The 21,258-nt window shown below is 39.3% G+C and overlaps 2 protein-coding genes across 3 annotated transcripts; both read right to left on the bottom strand.

The window, feature by feature from the left end:
- Positions 1–2,808: 2,808 nt before the first annotated feature.
- ropn1l (rhophilin associated tail protein 1-like) lies at positions 2,809–6,717 on the bottom strand. Its single transcript, XM_006794701.2, has 6 exons — positions 6,601–6,717; positions 6,061–6,193; positions 5,145–5,268; positions 4,198–4,359; positions 3,421–3,596; positions 2,809–2,988 (listed from the first exon to the last, which is right to left on the bottom strand). The coding sequence occupies exons 2-6, from the start codon at positions 6,189–6,191 to the stop codon at positions 2,922–2,924; spliced, it is 660 nt and encodes a 219-aa protein (XP_006794764.3). The 5' UTR covers positions 6,192–6,193; positions 6,601–6,717; the 3' UTR covers positions 2,809–2,921.
- A 1,200-nt stretch (positions 6,718–7,917) lies between these two features.
- Positions 7,918–20,459, bottom strand: nup58 (nucleoporin 58). Of its 2 annotated transcripts, XM_006794699.2 has the most exons (14): positions 19,987–20,459; positions 19,269–19,435; positions 19,148–19,180; positions 18,758–19,036; positions 18,445–18,613; positions 18,198–18,263; positions 17,729–17,903; positions 17,284–17,363; positions 16,911–17,029; positions 16,605–16,687; positions 16,243–16,444; positions 10,755–10,838; positions 9,925–10,023; positions 7,918–9,487 (listed from the first exon to the last, which is right to left on the bottom strand). In XM_006794699.2, the coding sequence occupies exons 1-14, from the start codon at positions 20,064–20,066 to the stop codon at positions 9,318–9,320; spliced, it is 1,806 nt and encodes a 601-aa protein (XP_006794762.2). In that variant the 5' UTR covers positions 20,067–20,459; the 3' UTR covers positions 7,918–9,317. The 2 variants fall into 2 exon arrangements, with proteins under 2 accessions (XP_006794762.2, XP_006794763.2); XM_006794700.2 differs by lacking the exons at positions 9,925–10,023; positions 10,755–10,838 and having other exon boundaries at positions 7,919–9,487.
- Positions 20,460–21,258: the final 799 nt, after the last annotated feature.

A 21,258-nucleotide genomic window follows, 5' to 3' on the forward strand; every position in this document is an offset into this window, starting at 1 on the left:
TCATTTCATTCATATATATGTATGTACAGCAAAACAATTCATACAAACATCTCCAGTCATCACAGATTACTTATGTAGATTTTCCAACCGACTGATAAAACCGACCCATAAATCTTTCAAACCAACAATGCTCTCATGCTCCCAAAGTGGAGTCTAGCTCAACCCAGTTCAACAATACAGCTCACAGAACGATAAATTCTGCAACTTCAGAAAACAGCTAGAAATATGTTTTCCCTTATCCTTACCCCGAAATCTCTTACACAACAGAGTCACTGTATGAAGCCTTTGTGTCTGCTCTCTCTTCTACTGCCTTTTTTTTCCCCTTCGCACTGCCCTGCAACATTTGTCACGTCCCTGGAGATGTGATGTTGTGAGCAAAAGTTGGAGAAACAGTAAAGGCTGCGCAACAAGGTCCACCCTAAAGCTGAGATTCCTAAACCACTGACATCTTTGCAATTACATCATGTTTTTCCATGTTCTAACATCCTAAAACAAAGGGGGCACACAGCATCTGTAACTGTAAGCCTGACTATTATAGTGCAAGATGCCCCTAAAAAGAAGTTTTTATTGGAGAGAAATTTGAGGATATCCAAGGAATGCTTTGTGAGGAGCATATAATGTGTTGCATTTAAACAGTAGGTATTTACATATACAGTGATTTACAATCTATTCTTCTTTTGCTGCTCCATAGATTTACTTCTGCACCTTACTGTGTACCTCAGCACCTCTATGGCTATCCCTCAACGTGTTTTCAATAAATAAACTAATGATGATAAGGAGGAGGATAGTAATGCTTCTCTGTGTTGAGGCCACAGCATTCTTGGTGGATTGTATTTTTACTTTACTAGAACTGTCAACCAAGACAGGTGTGACTGACAAGACAGACATTTTTCTAAAGAACAAGAACATGTTGTGTCTCAAAACACATGCAGTTTGCCAGCTTTGCCAGGTTTAGTTTGATTTAAGTCAACAGGATGCTGCTCTTCGTAATTTGCTGTCACGAGGCTTGGATTTTGTAAATCTCGAAGAATTATGTGCACAGGGTGAAAGACATGTTTTTACTACTTTGCTGTTTTACTGTAGCAACATTACCAGAGTATCTAAATCCAATTAACAACGACATAATAATTCACTAGATCAAAAAGCTTTCAAATAGAAGCCCCTAACACTCATGCAAGCAATAGTGCTTGCTTGCAGACTGAATAAATACACAACTGAGCTTTCAACATAGTGTTTTATTGTAAGCAGTAACAGCATTAAGGGTAATTCCTAGATCACTGGAAAGTACCAGCTCACAAACATGTACTTTTTTGAGAAAAGAAAAAAAACTACATATATAGCCCCGCAGGGTTTTTCCGGTTTCAAAATGGGCCGTTTTTATAATCCTTATAAAAAATCAGTCAAGGCTAGTCTGTATTTTGAAAAATCAATGGGTTTTTTTTATTATTTCTGTGCAACTGATACACAGTAATGCCCACTATGTAATGGTGAATGAATCCCTAATAAGTAGTTAAAAAAGGAACTGTTATATTTCCTCTGGCTATGCATAAAACGTGTGGGGTTGCCGCAAATTCCTGTATATGAGAAAACCCTGCACAGAATCAAAAACTTCCTGATTTCCTTATCAAAAGAGGTTCATCGGTTCCTGGAAAAAAAAGATCCACAGGAAACCAAGTTCAAATCAGTGTTTATGTTTTCCACTTGTCAATTTATATACCTCTTTTAATACAATATAAGTACAGCTAAAAATCTCGTCCTATTTAACCTTGTAATTCCAGCTGGGCGATCCACATCCTCACGCATGGCTTCTGAATGTTGTGTTATTTAATGAAGACAAATTATGCGCTGCCTGCATCGTGCGCTAAATCTTTGATACCAGAGTTATCTCTGCTTCAGACTTCACCCAGACATAAAAGCTATCAATACAAATAGGAATCTTTCCAAATATAAAAGCATTATGAGCAGATTACAGTTAATACTGAGTTATTTTCAGCGCGCTCATTTACTCAGTTCTAACGTGGGCGTCGCACAAAAAGATCACTGTTGGAAGCCCTGACAAAATTCTTTCTCTGCTGTGTCATATGGGCGGAGAGCCTGCAGTTATCGAGTTAGTGGGGGCTCTATCTGTCTTCCAGTCTTCTTTGACTTGACCACAGTTGCAATCCTGGAAGGGGTAAGCTACAGTATCTGTGTGTGCGTGTATCCTCCACCCCTGCGACCAAATGCCAAAAGTGTCTGAAAACGGAATTTTTTCTGATCCCGTTTGTTATGCTGTCTGTTGAAATACCTCCGACGTAGCAGTTTTGTGTGTGTTTGTATGAGAGGCAAATATGTTAATAACAGTCATACTGTATCTCTGGACCTCAGGACCTTTCACACTGTCACTGTCACTGGTGTTGAAATGTGCCTGTGTTTGTTTACAGTACTGCACAGAGGAGTGAATATAACACAAGTCTCTAATGCAAGCTGAAAATCACACTCTTGTGGCGTAGGCGCTTATCTATTTGACTTCCTTTTTTTTTTTTTGGTCTGCTGGGTGAAATGCAGACGCGAGCAGAGAGGCCAAATGTGGCGAGGCTGCAAGCTGATAGGCAGCGTGCATGATAAATGCACTTCACTAGCCGAGTCATACGGGAATGGGAAATAAAAAGCATACACACACGCCCTACCTGACAGTTTGAGCATGGCAGCTTTGTGCTTCTATTGCTGCTCATTAAATCCAACCCGACTCATAATAGCGGCTTGATTCAGCCGGACACTGATGAATAATCGGCCACAGTGGCTGATGCCAACAATTAATGGGACCAATTTCTTTTTGGAAAAACAGCTGTGCTTGACGAAGCGTTAGCTGCTCCATTTATTAATTGGGTGCCATCATTTCCTTATTCCTATTTCTAACTTCTTTCTTCCACTGCTTTCTGCTACTGCTTCCCTCCCTTCCTGCTGGGGTAGAAGTTGGAAACCTGAATCATGCCGTTCTGCTTGTTGCTGTCGGGCAGAGAAACCAGCGAATCAGTGCAACAGCTCCACTCAGCAGCATAGGGATTTTCACAACACTGAACATCACAATCTCACAACATTATCTGAGGCTAGTGGGAAATGGCTTAGCGCTTAAACTGTCTGTGCCTCTGAGCCAACTGACACTGACTGGCAGAAATGTTGGGCCAACAGAGTTAAAACACTGCTTAGCACATCCAGAGTTATGACTGAATTACAAAAGAGTAAAATATTATTTTTAAACAAACAAAACTTTTTTTTTTAGCTCGGGCTGAAGAAATAATTCAAACTGGGAAACTAATTACGCTGTGTGAAAAAAAAAAAATAGTTATGCATACAAAATAGCTAAATTGTCCACTACTACACCCATTATGCTTGTGGTGTGACTGACAGCTATACATCTGAGGAGAAAATGACACCTACACTTGTGGCTGCAGACTGCTGAGGAAGTTGTCAATGTGTTCCTGTGGCACGTCCCCGTCTAGCTGAGCCAGGTAAGTGTAGAGCCTGACAAAGGTGTCGAACGGGATCTTTGCGGCACCACCCGTCTCATCCTCTGTTAGGATCTCGCAGGCAAACTTAAGTGAACTGATAAGAGTCTGAGGATGTGTGTTGCCACAAAAACAAAGAATTAGTTTGCTGTCGCATTCCATTTAAGCAAGACACACTGCAAATATACTTGCATGCACACACTGTAACTCAGACAGCTAAATCTAAGTAGCATAAGAGTGCCCTCGTGTGGTTAAAGTGTTCAAGAGCCTTGAAAACAGGAGTAGAATTCTACCCAAATTACTAACACTGAGCACATAATGCTGTTAATGCTTAGCTGCATTTGCTTTCCTAGACACCAACTTATCTTCTGTAAAGTTCTTCATGCTTAAATAAATTCTCTTTGATCTGTCACTACTGCTCTATCTGAATCTGTGAAGCCAAAAAAAAAAAAATCATTGGCTTAACAGCGAAGCGAAGATTCAAGTAGCTGCTAAAGGATTTATCCAGTCACTCTTTTTTGGAGCCAGGGGACCCCGATGATGGAGACTGCATTGCAAATTCCTGGATCTAACATTAACACCTGGAGACTACAGTGTGCTGCTGGAGGATCTCCAGCTGTGCTTGGCCTCGCACCAGGTTTTTAAGGCTCAAAGGAAGAAGTATATAAAGTTGTATTTGCATTTATAGCCAGGATTGTGAACATCTCACCCCTCCAAGAGCGCTGCAGCCCAGGGCAAAAAAGTCCATCCAGTCGATATCTGAGCCAAAGCTGCCCAGCGACAGCAGGGTCTCCAGCTGAGCCACAGGTAGACACAGGCCCTTCCACTTCGCCTGCAGTTCCTCTTTGCTACAGGTTTTCTTGGGCAATAGCTATGATTTGATGATAAAAAATGGGGGGTTAGGAGACTTTAGGTGGAAGAAAATCTAGTTATTCACTTTCTAGATAAAATCTGAAATGAGTCCTATTTCCACAAATAAACAACAAGGTTGGATATGGAGAATCTGGTGGCTCTATTTACTTACAATCCCTTTCTTCTCTAGACTTTTATATGTGGACAGCCAGGGCATAAATAACCGCAAATACTGATGCACAGTAATCCAAATAAAAAGTCGATTTGAACAGGATATAAACACTAATAATAATCTCTCAAATAATGGCACAGATCTGCATTTGTTTTGCATCCAGATTTTCTGGATTTCTTTCAGACTTTCTACTATCAATGCAGTTTAAAATGTTACAAAATGAAAAACTCGAGACAGCAAAAGAGCAGCACTCTCACAAGATTAATGCTGCTGCTTAAGTGCTAGCTTTTAAGGAAATATTAATTATTCATTTCTTTTAATGAATCCGCCACACCGAGATGCCAGCAAACAGCCCAGGTGAGATAAAATGGATTTAAAACAATATGAAACTTTAATGACCCACACGGGAAACATCACTGCAATATGGAGACACACACATAAAAACACGCATAAAAGAATAGAAGAGTAATCAAAGTTGGACATTAAACTCAATGGAAGTTATAATTATACCCATAAGAGCAAAACAGTAAATGACAAAACGCAAATATGTGATAAAGTAAAATGCAGTGAGAATAAAATTTTTATTTGTGCGACAACTTCTACAGGTTACGAGCCTGCTGTTGAGAAACTACCTGTTTGTGGAGGATCTTCAGAAGACCTGGAGTCAGCCCAGTGTCCGTCTTCTGGGTGGCAACATTTAATTCCAGCCTGTCCTTAACAGGCAGACACTCTCCTTTAGACAGAGCACTGAAGTATCTGGAAGAGGACACAGTCATAATAATTAGCAAAGAATTCTTAAACACTGTGTTTAGCATCACCATTCTCTGAAATTCATCTGCCCCCAAGCTTCCTAAGTATACCATTCAAATAAAGCAATAAAAAAAGAGCGTGTTAAATGATGTTAAACAATTTATCATGGACACCATCAGCTGAGTAAATTGTTTTGGGGTTCTTTTTGCTTTTCTTTGTGAGAGGTTTTCCAGGCATGCTGTGGTATATTTCACTTCATTATTAGAAAAGAAAAATTATAACTTTCCATGCATTTATTGACTTTCAGGATCTCTGAAAGGGAACAGAGCCAAGTATAACTTTAATAACACAAACATCTCATCACCCAGGAGGCACTCGATTCGTTTTTTTGCTTCACTGTATGACTCACTTTGTCTATTGCTATAAACAAAGCCAAGCTACATTGGTCAATAAAAAAGAAGAGGATGCTGAGAGTCCTTAGAGGTAGAAAATAAAAGGTAAAAGAAAATAAATTGAATATTTCCATATCATCGAGTGCTTTTAGCATGGTTTTTCTTTATTCGAGACAGTAAGATAGTTTAACTGCTGCACTAACATGAAAGCCCTTGGGATCTAATTACAGCTAGTCAATGCAAAGATAAGACACGCACAGGTGAAAGGGGCCTGCTTTTTCCTACAGTGATGTAGCCTGGAGACATGGTTTATGCTCCTGTTTGTGAGAATTAAACTGGAATAAAACACAATCACACATATCTCTACTCTTAACCTGAACCTTCATTGACAGACATTAAGACTTACGCCGTAGACCACTGCAACAAATCCTTGGGCTGTGTTCGGATGGCTGCCTTAGTAAAGTCTTTAAGGATGTCTGGCAGCTCGGGAGGGATGTTGATTTGCTGGGCACAGTAGAATGTGTCTGGAAGAGGCATGGCTGTAATATAAACAATGCAATAATGTCCAATTAGTTGAAAAGAAATAGAATCCAATAGAAAATTAAAAACTACACTAAAAATCACCCGCACTGACAAAAAAAACCATCATTAATATAAAGACTGCATTCTGGTGCTTCAGATTTTTCTGTGCTAGCCATGGGAGTTTGACAGGAATATAGACATATGATTATGAACACAGTGTGTTTCAAAGAAGTAAGTTTAAAATTTGCATATACACTCTCATCTGGTACCGTTTTCTTACCGATTAAACTTGATAAATTAATTTCTAGTCCACCAAACATTTTCTCCCAATTGTCCCTCTCCTTTGTTCAACTACATAATTATAGTATGTTCACCGACATTAATCCACTGTATGGTACTTGCTTTAAAAACTGTAGCCTGTTACCTGGACTGATGAACAGAAAGTCACCGGAAGACGCCCCTAAAATATGAGTTGCTAGCCTAAGTAATGGTTGTTTATGCCTAGCAGTTCATGGGAGTGTTGTAGCGTCGTCGCATAGCAACGGCGTCTTCTTCTTCTTCCTGTGGTATTAGAAACCCCACGAGAAGAGCACTACTGCCCCCTCTGCTGAAAACACTATAGACTGTTCCTGGTACATGCTCAATCATCCAGCTAAGGAAATCCCAGAAAGTTGATTCTGTTCATGTGGAGGCAGCGTTATCTGTCTGACGAAAATAACATGACACTCATGGAGAACACCGACATAAATCTCAATATTCAGTCAGAAATATTCCTCCAGTGAAAAAAACTGGTGCACAAAACGCCACTTTCAAAACTTTTTACTTAAATAAGAGCTAGAATCAGTAGCACTAGTGGCCCGTTCTATGCTGTGTAATGGTTTGGGGCACTATAAGACAGTACAGTACTAATATTTCTAATACAGTGACTTTGATGGGGCAGCCTATCATATTTCAGGATGCAGGCCCCTTTGCTCCCCTTCTAGACACCCCCCTGCTGTAAGGAACAAATGAATCATTCATCATAATTTAGAACTATTAATGGAATATTTACACAGATATACAAAAGGGCATTTTCAGCAGAGATCAGTGTTCAAACAGCATACTGTGGTCCCTCATCTAAGTTTATTGTAGTAAGACTAACTGATCTTTGGGAAAATACCTTTTCCCTCATGTTAGGAACGCTAAAACCTGTCGGTCAAATTGAATAAACTATACATTTAATCAGATATGTGTTTAGAAGAATCTTTATGGGTTTTATTACAGTCTCAAAACTTTAAACATACACTTTCTTTTGAAACTGGTCACTGGCTTTAATATTTTTATTAAGATAAAATGTAACTTTAGACAGAAAAGTGGAAGACCAAAGTAACACTGCAAAAGGACAAATACATTGGTTTCGAGTTTAGAGAGACTGATGTACCCTCAGAAGGCCTCTTAGGTCCTAACTACATTATAAGGAATCTGTAACCTAGACTGTGCTTGTTTTTTAAAGGAACAGTAGAAGTTAGTGTGAAAACGTTAATTTTAGGGCAACTTCCCAAACTTTGGCATTACATGGCTTACAGCCTTGAAAGCGTCATAGTACAATTATGTTGTCAGAAACAGTCTGGGTTAACTTAGCTTCGTGTGATGACTTGAAAATATATCAGATGCAGGAAGAGCTGCTGCAAAGCATGTGAGCCAAGATATTGATAACAGAGTTTTTCTGTGTCAACACACATTTATTGAAGTGATGCCACAAACAGGCAAAACATCATATTGGAGATTTTATTATTAAACAGCTTCTAGAAAATACAGGATTCCACAGACTGTGATTAGAAAATAATAACAACAACATGGACAATTTAAAAAACAAACAAACAAAAAAAAAGCAGAATATCTGACCCCCGACCAGCCCCAGTACTCAAAGGAAATATGATCAGACCAGAGAGACAATTTCATACTTGTGTGACAGAAACACATGCACATTCACACAATCACCGTCAGGTCACATACACTGGAAAGTGCAGATTTGTTCTAGCACATGTAGAAACTGAGCAGGTACAATATGCATATGAAATCCCTTTCAAATTCAACCAACTTAACATCTAATGAAGTCATGTAATACAAAGAGCACAGAGTTTCGAATCTCAAGTTCTTGCAACAGTACACAGGGGCAAAACACCAAAAACCATAATGTGTCTAAAAGTAATTAATGAGGATGGAGTAGCAAAAGAAAAAAAACAAAAAAAACACAGGTTACATGAGCTAGATAATGGACCAGCTCAAGGTTCTAGTCCACTTTTACCTCTCAAATCTCATATTTTTCTCTACTTGATATAAAAATAAAACTGTGCTTCTCAACAAAAAAACAAAAAAAACAAAAAACAACAACCCTGGACGCTCCGGAGCCTATAAAACTATCTAGGATGCAATATTACACTCCTTTGATACTTCAGACGGGAACTCTGCCACAAACATTGCTCCATAAATCTTATCTGATCGTTTCCTGGACGAACCTTGGGCCACGTGATCGTTTGGGAAGCGCTCGAGTGCATTTCTGTGATTGACAGTTTGTGGAGCACAGCAGAACCATTTCAAAGCATTAAAAAAAAAAAAAAAAACGGAAAAAACGTCGTCTTATAAAATGTTCTGGCTTAAGCAATTTCTCACCAGTAACTGAGCAATTTGCAAGTGAGCCAACAATCCCAAAAGCATTGTAGCACCACAGACCAAAGTGTGCAGAAAGAAAAACATTCTGAAGCAATGCAAATGAGCTAAATCCATGCTTAAAATGATATAAATGCTATTTTATCCTGTCTTTACATGCCGCTGCCTACTGTATTGATTTGGGTCCTCCCTTCTTTACCAAAGGCAAAAGTAATCACTGCTAAAAACAGAGTCACTCGTGGACTTCAGTTTTAATTTCTGTAGTCTAATCCCTCTGCAGAGTTGGATCCAACAGGAAAACGTGAATGTGGGTAAATTAAAAAGAAATGCATGTAGAAGACTGGACAATTCAGAATAGCGTATTTCCTCCGTTTTGGTTGGGTAATGGTCATTTTAGCATTGTCTTCTATGCTTTTGGGAGATCAAGCTGTACTTGCTACAAACCCATAGCTGGTCAGCTGCTCAGTAACATGCGTCTATCATTTCCCGCTTCTATCTCTTGCCCCTTTTGTTACCAGCTGGGGGCTTCTTCAACTGGAGTAAGGGTGCTGCTGTGGCAAAGCCTCCAGGAGGTGGGTTAGACACGCCAAACGTCAGGCCGGCAGAGGGGTTGATGCCAGGGTTGCTGAAGTTGAAGCCTGAGCTGTTGGTGCTACCAAAACCTAGTAAAGCAAGACAAGGAACAAAAAACAAAAAACAGTCAAATACGAGAAAAATAAAAAGATAAAAACATGAATAACATGAGCATTTAGAAAATCTGGTGTCAGAAAAAGGAAGTTCAAATGAAATTCAGAGGTTTTTTATAAGGATTTTGCCATCCTAGCTTAAAACCCCCAAGATTCTAAAGTGCCAACACACACAAACATATATACACATACACATATAACTGTATTTACCCACTGCTGGGACGTTCATTATAACTTTAAAATATGGATATACTAAACTTGTTGCAGTGCCATTTACATTACACTAATGAGACACAGTTACAGCTTAGACCCTTTCCAAACTTTATACACTTAGCGAGCTGAGCCTTTATTCTTTGTTGCCATCAAGTTTGGTGGCCCAGGTGTTAAGGTGCTATATACAGCATGTATTGTACCTGCACTCAGACTGCCTCCTGTGGGCTTACTGGTGGAAGAGAAGGCAAAAGAAGACCCCCCAGTCCCCACCCCACCAAATCCTGGCCCACCACCAAAACCTGCGGGAGAGAGTGACATGGAAGTCAGACTGGTCTAAGCACACAGCCTAGACTAGATACAAAAACAACAAGTGCCTCAGGAGTTACACACTGGCAGGCATTAGCAGACAAAAGCAAGCAAAAAGGAAAAGAAAAAGCCAAAAACTAATCCACAGAGCACCACACTTGGCATAACTTCTGACCGAATACTGCAGAATCAAACAGGACTCACAGTGCACTACACCGCAAAGCAAAGGCCAAAGGAAGAAAAACGGCAGATTTCACCGAATACCCAAACTACGAGAAAACACAATACTTTTGAGTGCGCTCAGACCACTTGCTTCCACACTCTCAAGTGGATTTGCAATTTGACATGCCCGTATTTTAACACCACAGCGTTTCGCCATGACAGCTGAGTGAAACTGTTTACCAGGTAACAACTGTACGATAGGATTGCAGTTTTTGTGTGTGGTGTGAACGCACTTGACTCCTCGCAAAAGGCAGAGCAGAAAAGAGAAACAGCTAAGCTCTGACTGCACCACTCTGTCAGACACATACACACCAGCTGCTTAGTCTGTCATACAACCAAACTCAAATACATTTTCTTTAAAAAGCCACTTTGATTTAACCACAAGGTAACATTAGGGGAAATGGCAAAGTATGCAGGGGTCTAGCCAAAAATGAAACACATGAGAAAACAGGGAATATTCATTTAAAAAAAAAAAAAAAAAAAAAAAAAGCAGAGGTAATACCTCCCAGGGTAGAAGAGCCCAAGCTAGTGCCCAATGCTGAGGCAAAGGGGTTTCCAAACCCTGCCCCCAGAGGTGCCTGGGTCCCTAAGGCACAAAGAGAGAGCACAGGCTTTTACTCTTCTTTTGTGTGAGACAAAAAACACAAAGTAAACTGCACTGCTGTCACGCTGACAGCTTTATTTTAGCTTTAGAAACAATTCCTGCAGTTGATTCAAATAAAATATGATAATCTGATCTAATACTGTGCCGACAGGGGCATCAAAAGACTACAGCATCTAATTAACTGCAACCTCACATGAGCTGAAATATAATGACAATAATTAGGCAATGGATCAGGCTTTCACAAAGTACATATGAATATGTACTATCCTGCTATAAAGGCTTTCAACTATAATATTCCAGCTAATCAGCAGTGCATTTATCACTGCTGGCAAGCTGGGAGGGGAAAAAAGGAAGCACTGCTAGTTCTTTCACTCAGAAACTTGTCTTGTTTTCTTTAAGCGTTCTCTTTTATCTTATCAAATTTGGGAGGTTTTCAATTAGTCTCCATTCTTAAAACAAGTTCAGTGAAAAAGAAACAAGGACAAGCGTTTCTTTGTTTAAAAACCAATTTATTTTCAATTAAATATGCAATTCCACTTACATAAAACACAAACAAACAGTTTGGAACAAAAATTGGCTGTTAATTGCTAAGTGCTACTGCATTTGACAAGTTTCCAAATTCAAGATTTCTGAGAGTGAATGAACTAGCATACCTAAAATTTAAAAAAAAAAAACTTTTTAAAAATGCATCACACAATTACTGAATATAGCTTTAAAAAGGCACAACATATCCATAGATTAAATATACTGTATCAACAGGCATTGGATATATAAGATTAAAACACACGGTTACAGGTAAAAGCACTGGAGAATTAGATAAGAAATGTGAAAACGGCATTCATGGCTGCCTTTCAGTGTAAACTGGTCAAAACAAAGAAAATCAGTGATTTGGTACAGTTTGCCTGTGAAAGACAGTGTGGTCAAGTTTTGAGTCATGCGTCCAACATAAACTGAAGGACCTTTGTTACGTTCGTTTAAATAATTTTACACCGATTTTTGAAAACAAAAGCTCCATTGTGAATTACTACAAGCTACAAATCTGTCTTTGTTGGATCGAGTCTGACTTTAGAGAGAGATGACAAGCTAAAACCTGCAAGAGATTGATTTTTTTTAGTCTAATTTCAGATAACTAACAGTAAATTCTACTGGTTCCAAACACCCTGTAATAGTCATGCCTCCTGAACGCCACTAGCAGGGGAAAAAAAACAAACAAACAAAATACTAAACACTATAAATGACAAAGAATATGGAAATGTTTTGGAGATAATAGCAACATTCAAACAGTCAACTAATCAGGCCCATTATTGTGAACTGTTGTGCTCAAGCTTAACACACAGAAAAACAAAGATACCAAAAGGTATAATTCAGATTCATTACTGAGCATCTCAGGTTCATGTAGGCAAATTGTGACACTGGTAATCTACCTACCATTTCAAAAATAAATAAATAAAAAGTCACATTAATTCCTTCACTTCTTTTATAAAAGGAAAAAAGAAGAGGTAAATGGGAACAGCTGTTATATTAGCACTCATGAAAATACAGCATTTGCATACACGTTACTGACAGTGAGAAGATACCTACGAGAGAGTATTAAAGTGGCTTAATAGCCACAATTACCTTCAAAGTCAAAACAACTTTGACAGACCAATAATTATTACATTATTTAATAGTCTTTATTGTGCCAAGTGAGACTGTAGAGGTGTGGAAGACGATATTTTAAAGTGAGCAAAACTGCACAGAATGTCAAATTCTGGATGAGTGTGGACTTCCATTTAAAGGACTTCCTTTAAATCCTACAAAAACAAACAAAAACCTAGCATTTGATAAGAGGACCGGACTGTCCAAAAGCAGCAGTGTTTTCATTAGCAATTAATCATTTAGGTTGTTATTTTTAGCCATACACCATCGTAATCAGCAGCAGTATGCCGATGATTACTGGAAGTGAGTTCAATGAATTCCTGTTTGTATCGTGACATGTTCAACGGCAGTTTTCCAATCTTTATTCCTCTGAGTGCCAATACTGCTGAGCTCGCAGCGCTACCTACAACAAGCAACGCTGTATCCTCAGATGAGAAAAATGGTGGGAAAATAAACTCCCCTATACAATCAAGACACACAATGTGGCCATACAGACCAGTTTCTTTTGGCACTAATGTATCTCACTGGTACTTATGGACCAGTGTGAGCAGCAACAAATTGTTCTCTTCTGAACTACCAAACAGTTAAACCAACAAGAAAAGTAGACTTTTTACAGAATTGAGAAGCAAATGTCTGTACAACATACCATCGCCTTGGATAAAATACCTGAAATCACAACTTGTGAACAGCTCTTTAGCTCCACATTTTCTCTGAAATGAACTCTATGTGAAATGATCCAGCCCTGTTGCACTGACAGTAGCCCTTAAGTGAAATCACTTTCATCAAGTTACAGTGGTATGGCCTTTATTAAAACCAAACCAGCCAAATATATCAAGGTATTGAACAGTGAGATAATGCACACACTTACTGTCACTGCTGACAATTCATTATCCAAATGACCTGTCGACATAAAAGACCAACCTCAGCTCCTTGTTCACAACACAAACACACTGAGAACACTGCTTCATTTAGGCCAGTAAGTGACTGGGGCTTTTCACCGTTCTCAGCCTTAGTTCCACTAGAAAAAAAAAGTACATTTCAGAGTTATTTTCAGTCCTGAGTCTTTTGGTACCTTAACCCAATGTCCATGGAGACAGAAATCTGAACAGTGTAGGCCCATTCTTATCTGGCATGTGTACAGGTCGGATGTGAATCTACCAAAAAAACACTCCAGCCCACTGCATCTTTAAATGCTGTGATACTGATCACCCTCCAACATGCCATTTCAATAATGACCCAAGTTTAAGGTTGACCTATTATATTTCGAGCTCTACTTTTTTAATCCTTGGGTTCTATTAGATTTGCATCCCTCAGTTCATCCACTGACTGAAACAAACCTGTTTTAGCTCCTCTCTCTTCAGTCAACTTTCTTCTGATTGGCTGCCCCTTGCAAAAAGAAGCTGTGAAGAGCAGGTGGGCGGGGCTACTATAACCATATTAATGATAATCCTTTGTTATTCAGCGTGTGAATGTGAGAGTGAATGAATAGTGGGATTGTAAAGCGCTTTGGGTGCCTAGAAAAGCGCTATATAAATGCAATCCAAACAGTGTCATGAGTTAAGAAAAAAATATTAGAAAACTTGCATTTAGAGTTCTGAAGGCTGAGTGTTTGGTTTGCTGGGATTACTTGTACACTAAACTTATTTTGAAACTTTCAACATGTTTAATATGCAACAACTAAATGAATCTAAACAGGTCACTTTTAAGCAGAAAAAATAAATATATAAATAAATACACTAGCCTGCAATTGGGCTTAGCAGAAAAGGTGGGAGTTTTGCTAAATAAAGCAATCAATTACCCTAAACAAAAATAATTTACAAACCCAACCCATAATGTTAAACTCATATACTACAGCCTTGGTGGATAGCTAGCATACCAAGAGCACAAATGGATACAATGAACAAGTGATCAAAAAAAAAAATTGATTTTTAATTAAATTTAAAAAAAAAAATCTTAAGCAGGCACCGAGGTGGTGTGCACTTCTACCACACAATAATAACTATTGTGGCTTGTGTGTTAAGTTGTTATTTTTTCTTTTTCAGTAAACAGTGGCTAAGGAATGGATTAGTTAAATAGTCCCATACCTACTTGGCACATAGTTAATTAGTTTAGGTCTTAACGTACAACTCCATCTGCATATCCAAATAAGTGTTCAAAACTATGTGAAATACTCATTAAAAATGGAAAAAATTAGCAAACATCTGGTGGGCAGCAGATCTGATAACAGTCAAAGCACATCTCATGAGCTTTGTCAAATGAGTAGAGATCAGACTAACATTTTTAAACCAACCTGCCTTTACATCCCATCAACCTCAAAACAATTGCTTTAAAACCTTTGAAGTTACGTCAATAAAGAGACAGCAAAAGCATGCTAATATATAGCTTAGTGTGTTAGTTGTATGCAGGTACCCTGATGTGCCAGTAAAAAATGGCTTACAACTCAAACCAAATGGCTAAAATGTTGAACATCTCAGATGTTGCAGTAAATATTCTTAAGGTTATGTTGGCTGTATTTTAACAAAACTGAATTTGAGTCCTTGACTGCTCAGTATAAGAGGCTCATTTAGATATTTTAGGATATAAGCTCCTACAAAAATGCCAAATCATCTGCCACAATTTCCGATTAAACACGATGTTTAATCTGTGTATTTATGCCTAATACAACGTACTTAATAGTAATTTTTTTGTTACTGCCAAAGAGTAGAAAGAACTTGACAATCAGCATGACAGTCAAACTGTAAATGTCAGTAGGTTATGGTTATTTAGAGCATGGTTTCTCTAAGGTGAATATCTGTGTCTAAACTAGACTTTTTACTTGTAAGACCTTGGGCAACAGAAGCTGTGTGCTTGAAGGAACGGTGGGGATGACAACTTTAATATATTATCTTCTTATTTTACTACCCTGTATATTCAGAGAGGAGCACGTTGATTCGGTGTCAGATTAACTGGTGTTTCCCACACGTCTGAGATATCATTCGGATTTAAGATAGCTGGGGCTACATTACCATAGACGTACACCAACTCAACACCCAGACTGACGTGACAGAAATCTAAAGATGCACCACTACCTGGACTAATCATTCAGAAACCACAAAATTCACAGCAAGTGCATTAATTATCCTAACTTCATTACACAACAACCTCAACTGAGTACTAGGCTCACTTTTAGCATTGCTAAAACAAAACCCAAAACTGAGGTTTAGAAGTTTCCAGATTCAAAATGAGATTGCTTGACTTTTTCCACCACTGTGCAATTTCCCCAGTGATGTCAGCCATAAAGCTGCTCTGGTATCCCATTAGAGAGGGCACACGGAGGAGGAGAGAAATTAACAGAAGGGATTTGGTCTTCATTTTGCACTGGGGCCATCTATTTAATGTCCTCACTCTTGAATTGTAAGGTGCATAAAATAAACGGTTTCCAACCCTTGTACTGAGAGTCAGAGACAAGACGGTAAGGCAGCACAAATGTCTCCTGTTAAAGTTAAGCAACAGATTTCTCTCATTTCTTCCTTTCTAGCCTCTTTTCATTCACTACAGAAAGCACAGATACCTTAACACCAGATAAGGCTGCTGTTACTTTTGTACTTTTAATCATCCTCTCTCACCTTTTGAGTTATTTGCTACCAAAATATGTTAAAAGCACACTGATCCTGTCTTCTCCACAACTTGCTTTTATTATTGATTCTCCTTTCTCTCCTTCAGTCTCCTAACAAAGGAGAAACTTGCTAGAACTTGTAGGCAGTCAGACCTGGAGTTGGCTGCTGTTGCTGGGTCAATGTGGCTGCCATGGCCACAGCTGCAGCATTGGGCACACTGGAGAACGGAGCAGGCCCAGTAGTGACTCGCGGCGTGCTCTGCCATTTCCTGTTAGACACCCGTTTGGACTCAAACACATCCGTGGAGTCTTCCAGGAAGGCTCTGCGGTAGGAGAGGTACTGATGCTTCAAAATCTATACCACAAGACACCAGAGAGAAAGACACGTTAAATGAAAACGCTACAACTGCCTCGTCACCCAGTCCTATACATTATTACACTAAATTTCAAACAATGCGAATGAGGATCTTTTTATTATTATTATTATATGTAAAAGCAGGAGGGAATAAACTGACCTTGACATTCTCATGGACAGACTGGAGCTGGGCGGCCTGTGCGACAAATGTTTGGTACAACTTCTGCATGGCCAAGGTCAGATCTGTAAACAAAAGCATAAAAAATGTCTGCATAAATATTTGATGTATTTTAATAAAACGGGGTGGGTTACAGAAAAGAAAAGAACCAGAAACTGTCTCTTTTCTCTTCATCTTGAATGCAAACACATCTGTAGCTGGTTTGTTAATGAAACATGTAACACTGTGATCAAACCGAACTTTAACATGACCAGAATTATGTTAACACCCAGACAAATGTGTTCTCACCCTGAGGAGTGATGTGAGAGCCGCTGCTTTGGGTTGTCAGGTGGTTCTCCAGCTCCTCTATCTGCTGCCGATACTGCTGAAGCTGCACCTCGAATTGCTCTACCAGGCTATGGAAATAACTACACACAAAAGGGACACATATTTTAAATCTCAGTACATTAAGCAATGTTCATTATTAACCTTTTGAATCAACTATTAAGAGAAGCTTTTTGACAAAAACATCCACTGGCCAAGTGTATTTTTTTTATTGCTGTCCTATGATATTAAAATGAAATAGAGTTGTTTGAAACAGAGTCTATGAGAACTAAAGGACTGCAATAGCACACATTGACCTTGGATTTACTTTCTGACTTTCATCCAATAGCTTACTTACTCTGATGGAGCCGTATTCTCGTGCTGAAGTCCAGGGGGGGTCTTTTGTGTACGAAGTGCTATGTCAGCATTTTTCAACTCCTTAGCAACACAGGAAAGAGGAAAGTCAAACATCTAGAAAAAAAATCTTTGAGCTTTCCAAGGGAAACTTTTTCATATTTTTAGTTTGTGAGGTATAAGGAACAGGAAAGGTTAACCCACATATTAAGTTAATCTGAAGTCCAATTTAAAATAATTCTGTTTATCTTAGGTACATCTACAGATGCTTTGGGAAATGAACACAGATACTGAACTTCCTGACTTATATATTTCGCAACACTGCATACACTATATATTGTGTATCCACTAGGAGTTTGGAATGCAAGTTTCTGATTTACTGACTTTTTAATGACAAAAATGTGCATCAGAAATAGACACCTGTGTCAACATAAGTACACCGTTTTTACCTGTGCCGTCTCCAGTTTCAGTTTGTCGATGGCCAAAGCTTGGCGCTGCAGACCGCTGGCGCTGACGGACAGAAGCTGTTTGAGGCTCTTGATGTCATCTTGGACTTTAGAAATGGCCTTTGATGACATTCTGCTTATATCCTCCTGAACTTGTTTTTGCTCTTTCACAAATTTTCTGCAAAGGAATTAAGAAAAGAAGGAAATCACTTGTAGATGACATAAAAGCTCTCTGATAGATATGGCAAACTATCAAAATATGCTTTCAAAGTGCTACTACTCAAACTATATGTATGCATCTGGGATTTTACACAGAATGGGGACTCCTAGAGACCTCACCAGATAAAATTTGGGTTGGGTCATACTGCTGCATTCAACCTACTAAACACCCGATTTAAAAAAAAATTAAAAAACAAATAAAAAAATAAAAAAAATAAATAAATTAAAAAAAAAAAAATCACACAATACTTACTGAAAATTTTCAACATCCTGACAAATAACTGGGGGCAGGTTCTCATCTTTTAGAGCTTTGCTGTCCCTGAGGGTGAGAAAAAGAACATCATTAGAACAGAAAGGATGGTCGGTGCTAAACATTAACAGCAGAGTGAGACACTCATTGTCTCTCAGTAAAGTTTTTCTTCTTTGCATAACAGTGCAGACTCTTTTGTTAGACATATTCCATAAGACAGTAAAGGACCGTGTTGGTCAGCAGGACGTACTGCGCATTGGCTCCAGACGATGTGTCGCTCTTATTCTCAGAGGAAGTGCTGAAGTCGACTCCACCCAGGCCGATACTCGGAGCAGGAGCTGCTGCTGCTGCTGTCGAGGTTGCCAGCAGAGAACCGAACGATAACCCGCCTCCTGCACCAAGAGTAGTCTGACTCAGACCTGCGGCAAGAAATAATCATACAGTTTATAGAACTGTGACAACTAATTAAAACGAACACTCTGTAATTCAAAGCAGTCACTGTACTCCCACTTGGACATGTATTTAACACATCAGCTCTGTAAAGCTGACAGTTTGCCTCTCACCTGTAGGCCCAGTGCTGGAGAAGAGACTGCTGCCTAGTGATGGACCTGTTAAGGCTGCCGTGGTGGTGGTCGTAGCGCCGCCGAGACCGAGGGCAAAGCCAGTGGCTGTAGGCTGCTGTGGAGCAGTGGAGGTCAGAACAGAGCCAAACGTCAAGCCTGTCCCAGCAGCGGCTGTCGAAGAGGTGCTAGTAGCTGTGAGGGAGAACGGCGTAGCTGAGGCTGTGGGCTTGTTGAAAGCCAAGCTAAAGCCAGTGGTGGCAGCTGTACTGGCTGGGGCACCTGAGAGAAAGTAATTGTTTATTTAAAAAAAAAAAAAAAAAATATCACAATTATTACTTGTTGTTCAAAAGCACTTCAACTTAAAAATACCCCAGAGAACCCCAAACATACCTAATGTGAGGCCTGTAGCGGGCGCAGCAGCACCTGAAATAACACAAGGTCCCAACATAAGATGGGCAGCTGGCAGAAATATCACAAATACTTTTATTTCTTTATTATTTTGCATTCTTACTTGAGGCAGGTGTGTTGAAGGAGAATCCTCCAGCAGGTTTCTGAGCAAAAAGACTGCCTCCCAGGCCAAGAGACGGGGTGCTGGTGCTGGTGCTGGTACTGGGGGTTGCACTTGCTGTACCCAAAGGTGTACCAAAAGAAAAGCCACCGGTATTGGCCGCAGGAGCACTTTTGAAGGAAAAAAGTAATAGCTTTAGGCCCATACATTCTTCTACAATATCTGCCAAGTTTCAAACTAATAAAAGATTGACATTGTGTTATGGTTACAGTACACACAGATTAACAACTAGGATTTTGTCGAAGAAAATACACAGGGTCTTAAATTTCTATATAGAAAACCTAAATGGTGATAAGTGCTTTACAGATGGATGGTAATCCCTATTACATTATTACCAGTAATAAACAAATTTCCCTCTTTAAAAAAAAGAAAGTAACTACAACTACTATAGCTGAATTGTCACTTCAAACACTTCTCTTAGCAGCCCGCAATTTGCAAGAGTTCACTCTGCAGTGCGTGCATGAGCAAAGTTTCAAATTATAACAGAGTTTTCAAATGTATCTAATTAAAATGCTCATCTCTAACCCGACATTGATGAATAGCTCGGGAAAACAACGTACACAGCACTGACTTTGAAACTCGCAAGCCGTATCTGCTAACGCCAAGATACCTCTGGTTTTGCTAGCGTTAGCTAAGTGGGCTATCTAAAATTTGTCGTTACCTGGTTGCGGCCCCAAATGCGAATCCTCCACCTGTGTTGGTGGACCCAAGAGTTCCCGAACCAAAATTAAAGCTAGACATTTTATTTTAAAAGGCACAGTGTCAACACCAATCGGTTATGTGGGCTTAGCTCACTTCTGAAAACATCACAGCTAACACGACAGTTAGCTTAGACGCCCGCGTGAGGGCCGAATCCGCGGTCCCGTCTTCACCAAAACATACTTGAACTCATCAGCTCTCTCACTAAATCCCAAAATATTCAGTTGCTACCAGTTATGTTTACACAACCTGTTCCTCTGCTTCTATTTCTTAAACCTGACAATTATCTCAGGGTGCATTCACGCATGGTGTCACTTTTCTTATTCCCCGCCTGGTATATCCTAGATGCTAGTGCATTTTGGGTAGTGGATTTCCTTTTTTTCAACTACATTAACAGTCACCCCCGCAGATTTTGCGTCTCGTGATGTGTCACGCATGCGCATGGGATTAAGTCTGGCAGTCTTGAGCAGCGGATGTACGTTGAATCCGGTGTTTCTTTCGAAATAAAAGAGGCAGCTCTAGACTATAATAACAACGAAGAATGGCTCAGAGACATTAATGTATTTGCAAAGCTGAGTATAACTGGTTGCACAATGCTGTTTCAAAATTGTCATTGTCTCTGTGAGTTTAAATAATCTGTTACTTACCTGATAAACGAGCAACAGTTCCATTATTCTGAACCCGGGGCGGATGAATGGTTCACAGGTTTGTATCAGAAATAGTTTTTGGCAACCTAATAAACCTAAAAATAATTATGAAAATAAATATGCTGCAAATGTGTTATCTGAGTTTTTCCAACATTTATTGCATTGTTCCACCTTTTTTGACCCAGAAATGTTGCAGACCATCTTTTGCAAACTCTGAAAAATATATTTTATCAATATTAATATCAATTAACAAATTAGCTATTCTACATTCTACATTTCTTATTATAAAACAGCATATAAAAATATTAATACATGTTTCAGCAGAGATTTAGTCAGATCTTTTGACATTATGTTTAGGTTTTTTTTTTTTTTGTTTTGCTCTCACTTTGATATTTGCTAGATGTAGATGTGCACAGTCCTGAATTTCATCCCTTTTTAGAGGGTGCCAAGAGGAACTGTGGCACTGCATGAGGAAGTCAGCAGTGGCAGTATGTGAGGCTGGTGCTGTACATTTGTTAGGACAGCAAGACAGTGGTGAGGTGTGTGGTAGGCAAGATGGAGCCTAGCGACATGGAGAGAAGATGTGA

This window comes from Neolamprologus brichardi, chromosome 9 (genome assembly GCF_056152115.1).
Source record: "Neolamprologus brichardi isolate AB-2024 chromosome 9, ASM5615211v1, whole genome shotgun sequence".
NCBI classification, from domain to species: domain Eukaryota; kingdom Metazoa; phylum Chordata; class Actinopteri; order Cichliformes; family Cichlidae; genus Neolamprologus; species Neolamprologus brichardi.

Coding starts and splice junctions, on each gene's coding strand:
- nup58 (XM_006794699.2), bottom strand. CDS start 20,066: ATGTCTAGCTTTAATTTTGGTTCGGGAACTCTTGGGTCCACCAACACA. Junction 18,614..18,757: donor CTCCAGCACTGGGCCTACAG/GTGAGAGGCAAA, acceptor TTCTTGCCGCAG/GTCTGAGTCAGACTACTCTT. Junction 9,488..9,924: donor AGGAGGCAGTCTGAGTGCAG/GTACAATACATG, acceptor TTGCTTTACTAG/GTTTTGGTAGCACCAACAGC.
- ropn1l (XM_006794701.2), bottom strand. CDS start 6,191: ATGCCTCTTCCAGACACATTCTACTGTGCCCAGCAAATCAACATCCCT. Junction 4,360..5,144: donor TGAAGATCCTCCACAAACAG/GTAGTTTCTCAA, acceptor ATCAAATCATAG/CTATTGCCCAAGAAAACCTG. Junction 3,597..4,197: donor GCTGCAGCGCTCTTGGAGGG/GTGAGATGTTCA, acceptor ACACATCCTCAG/ACTCTTATCAGTTCACTTAA.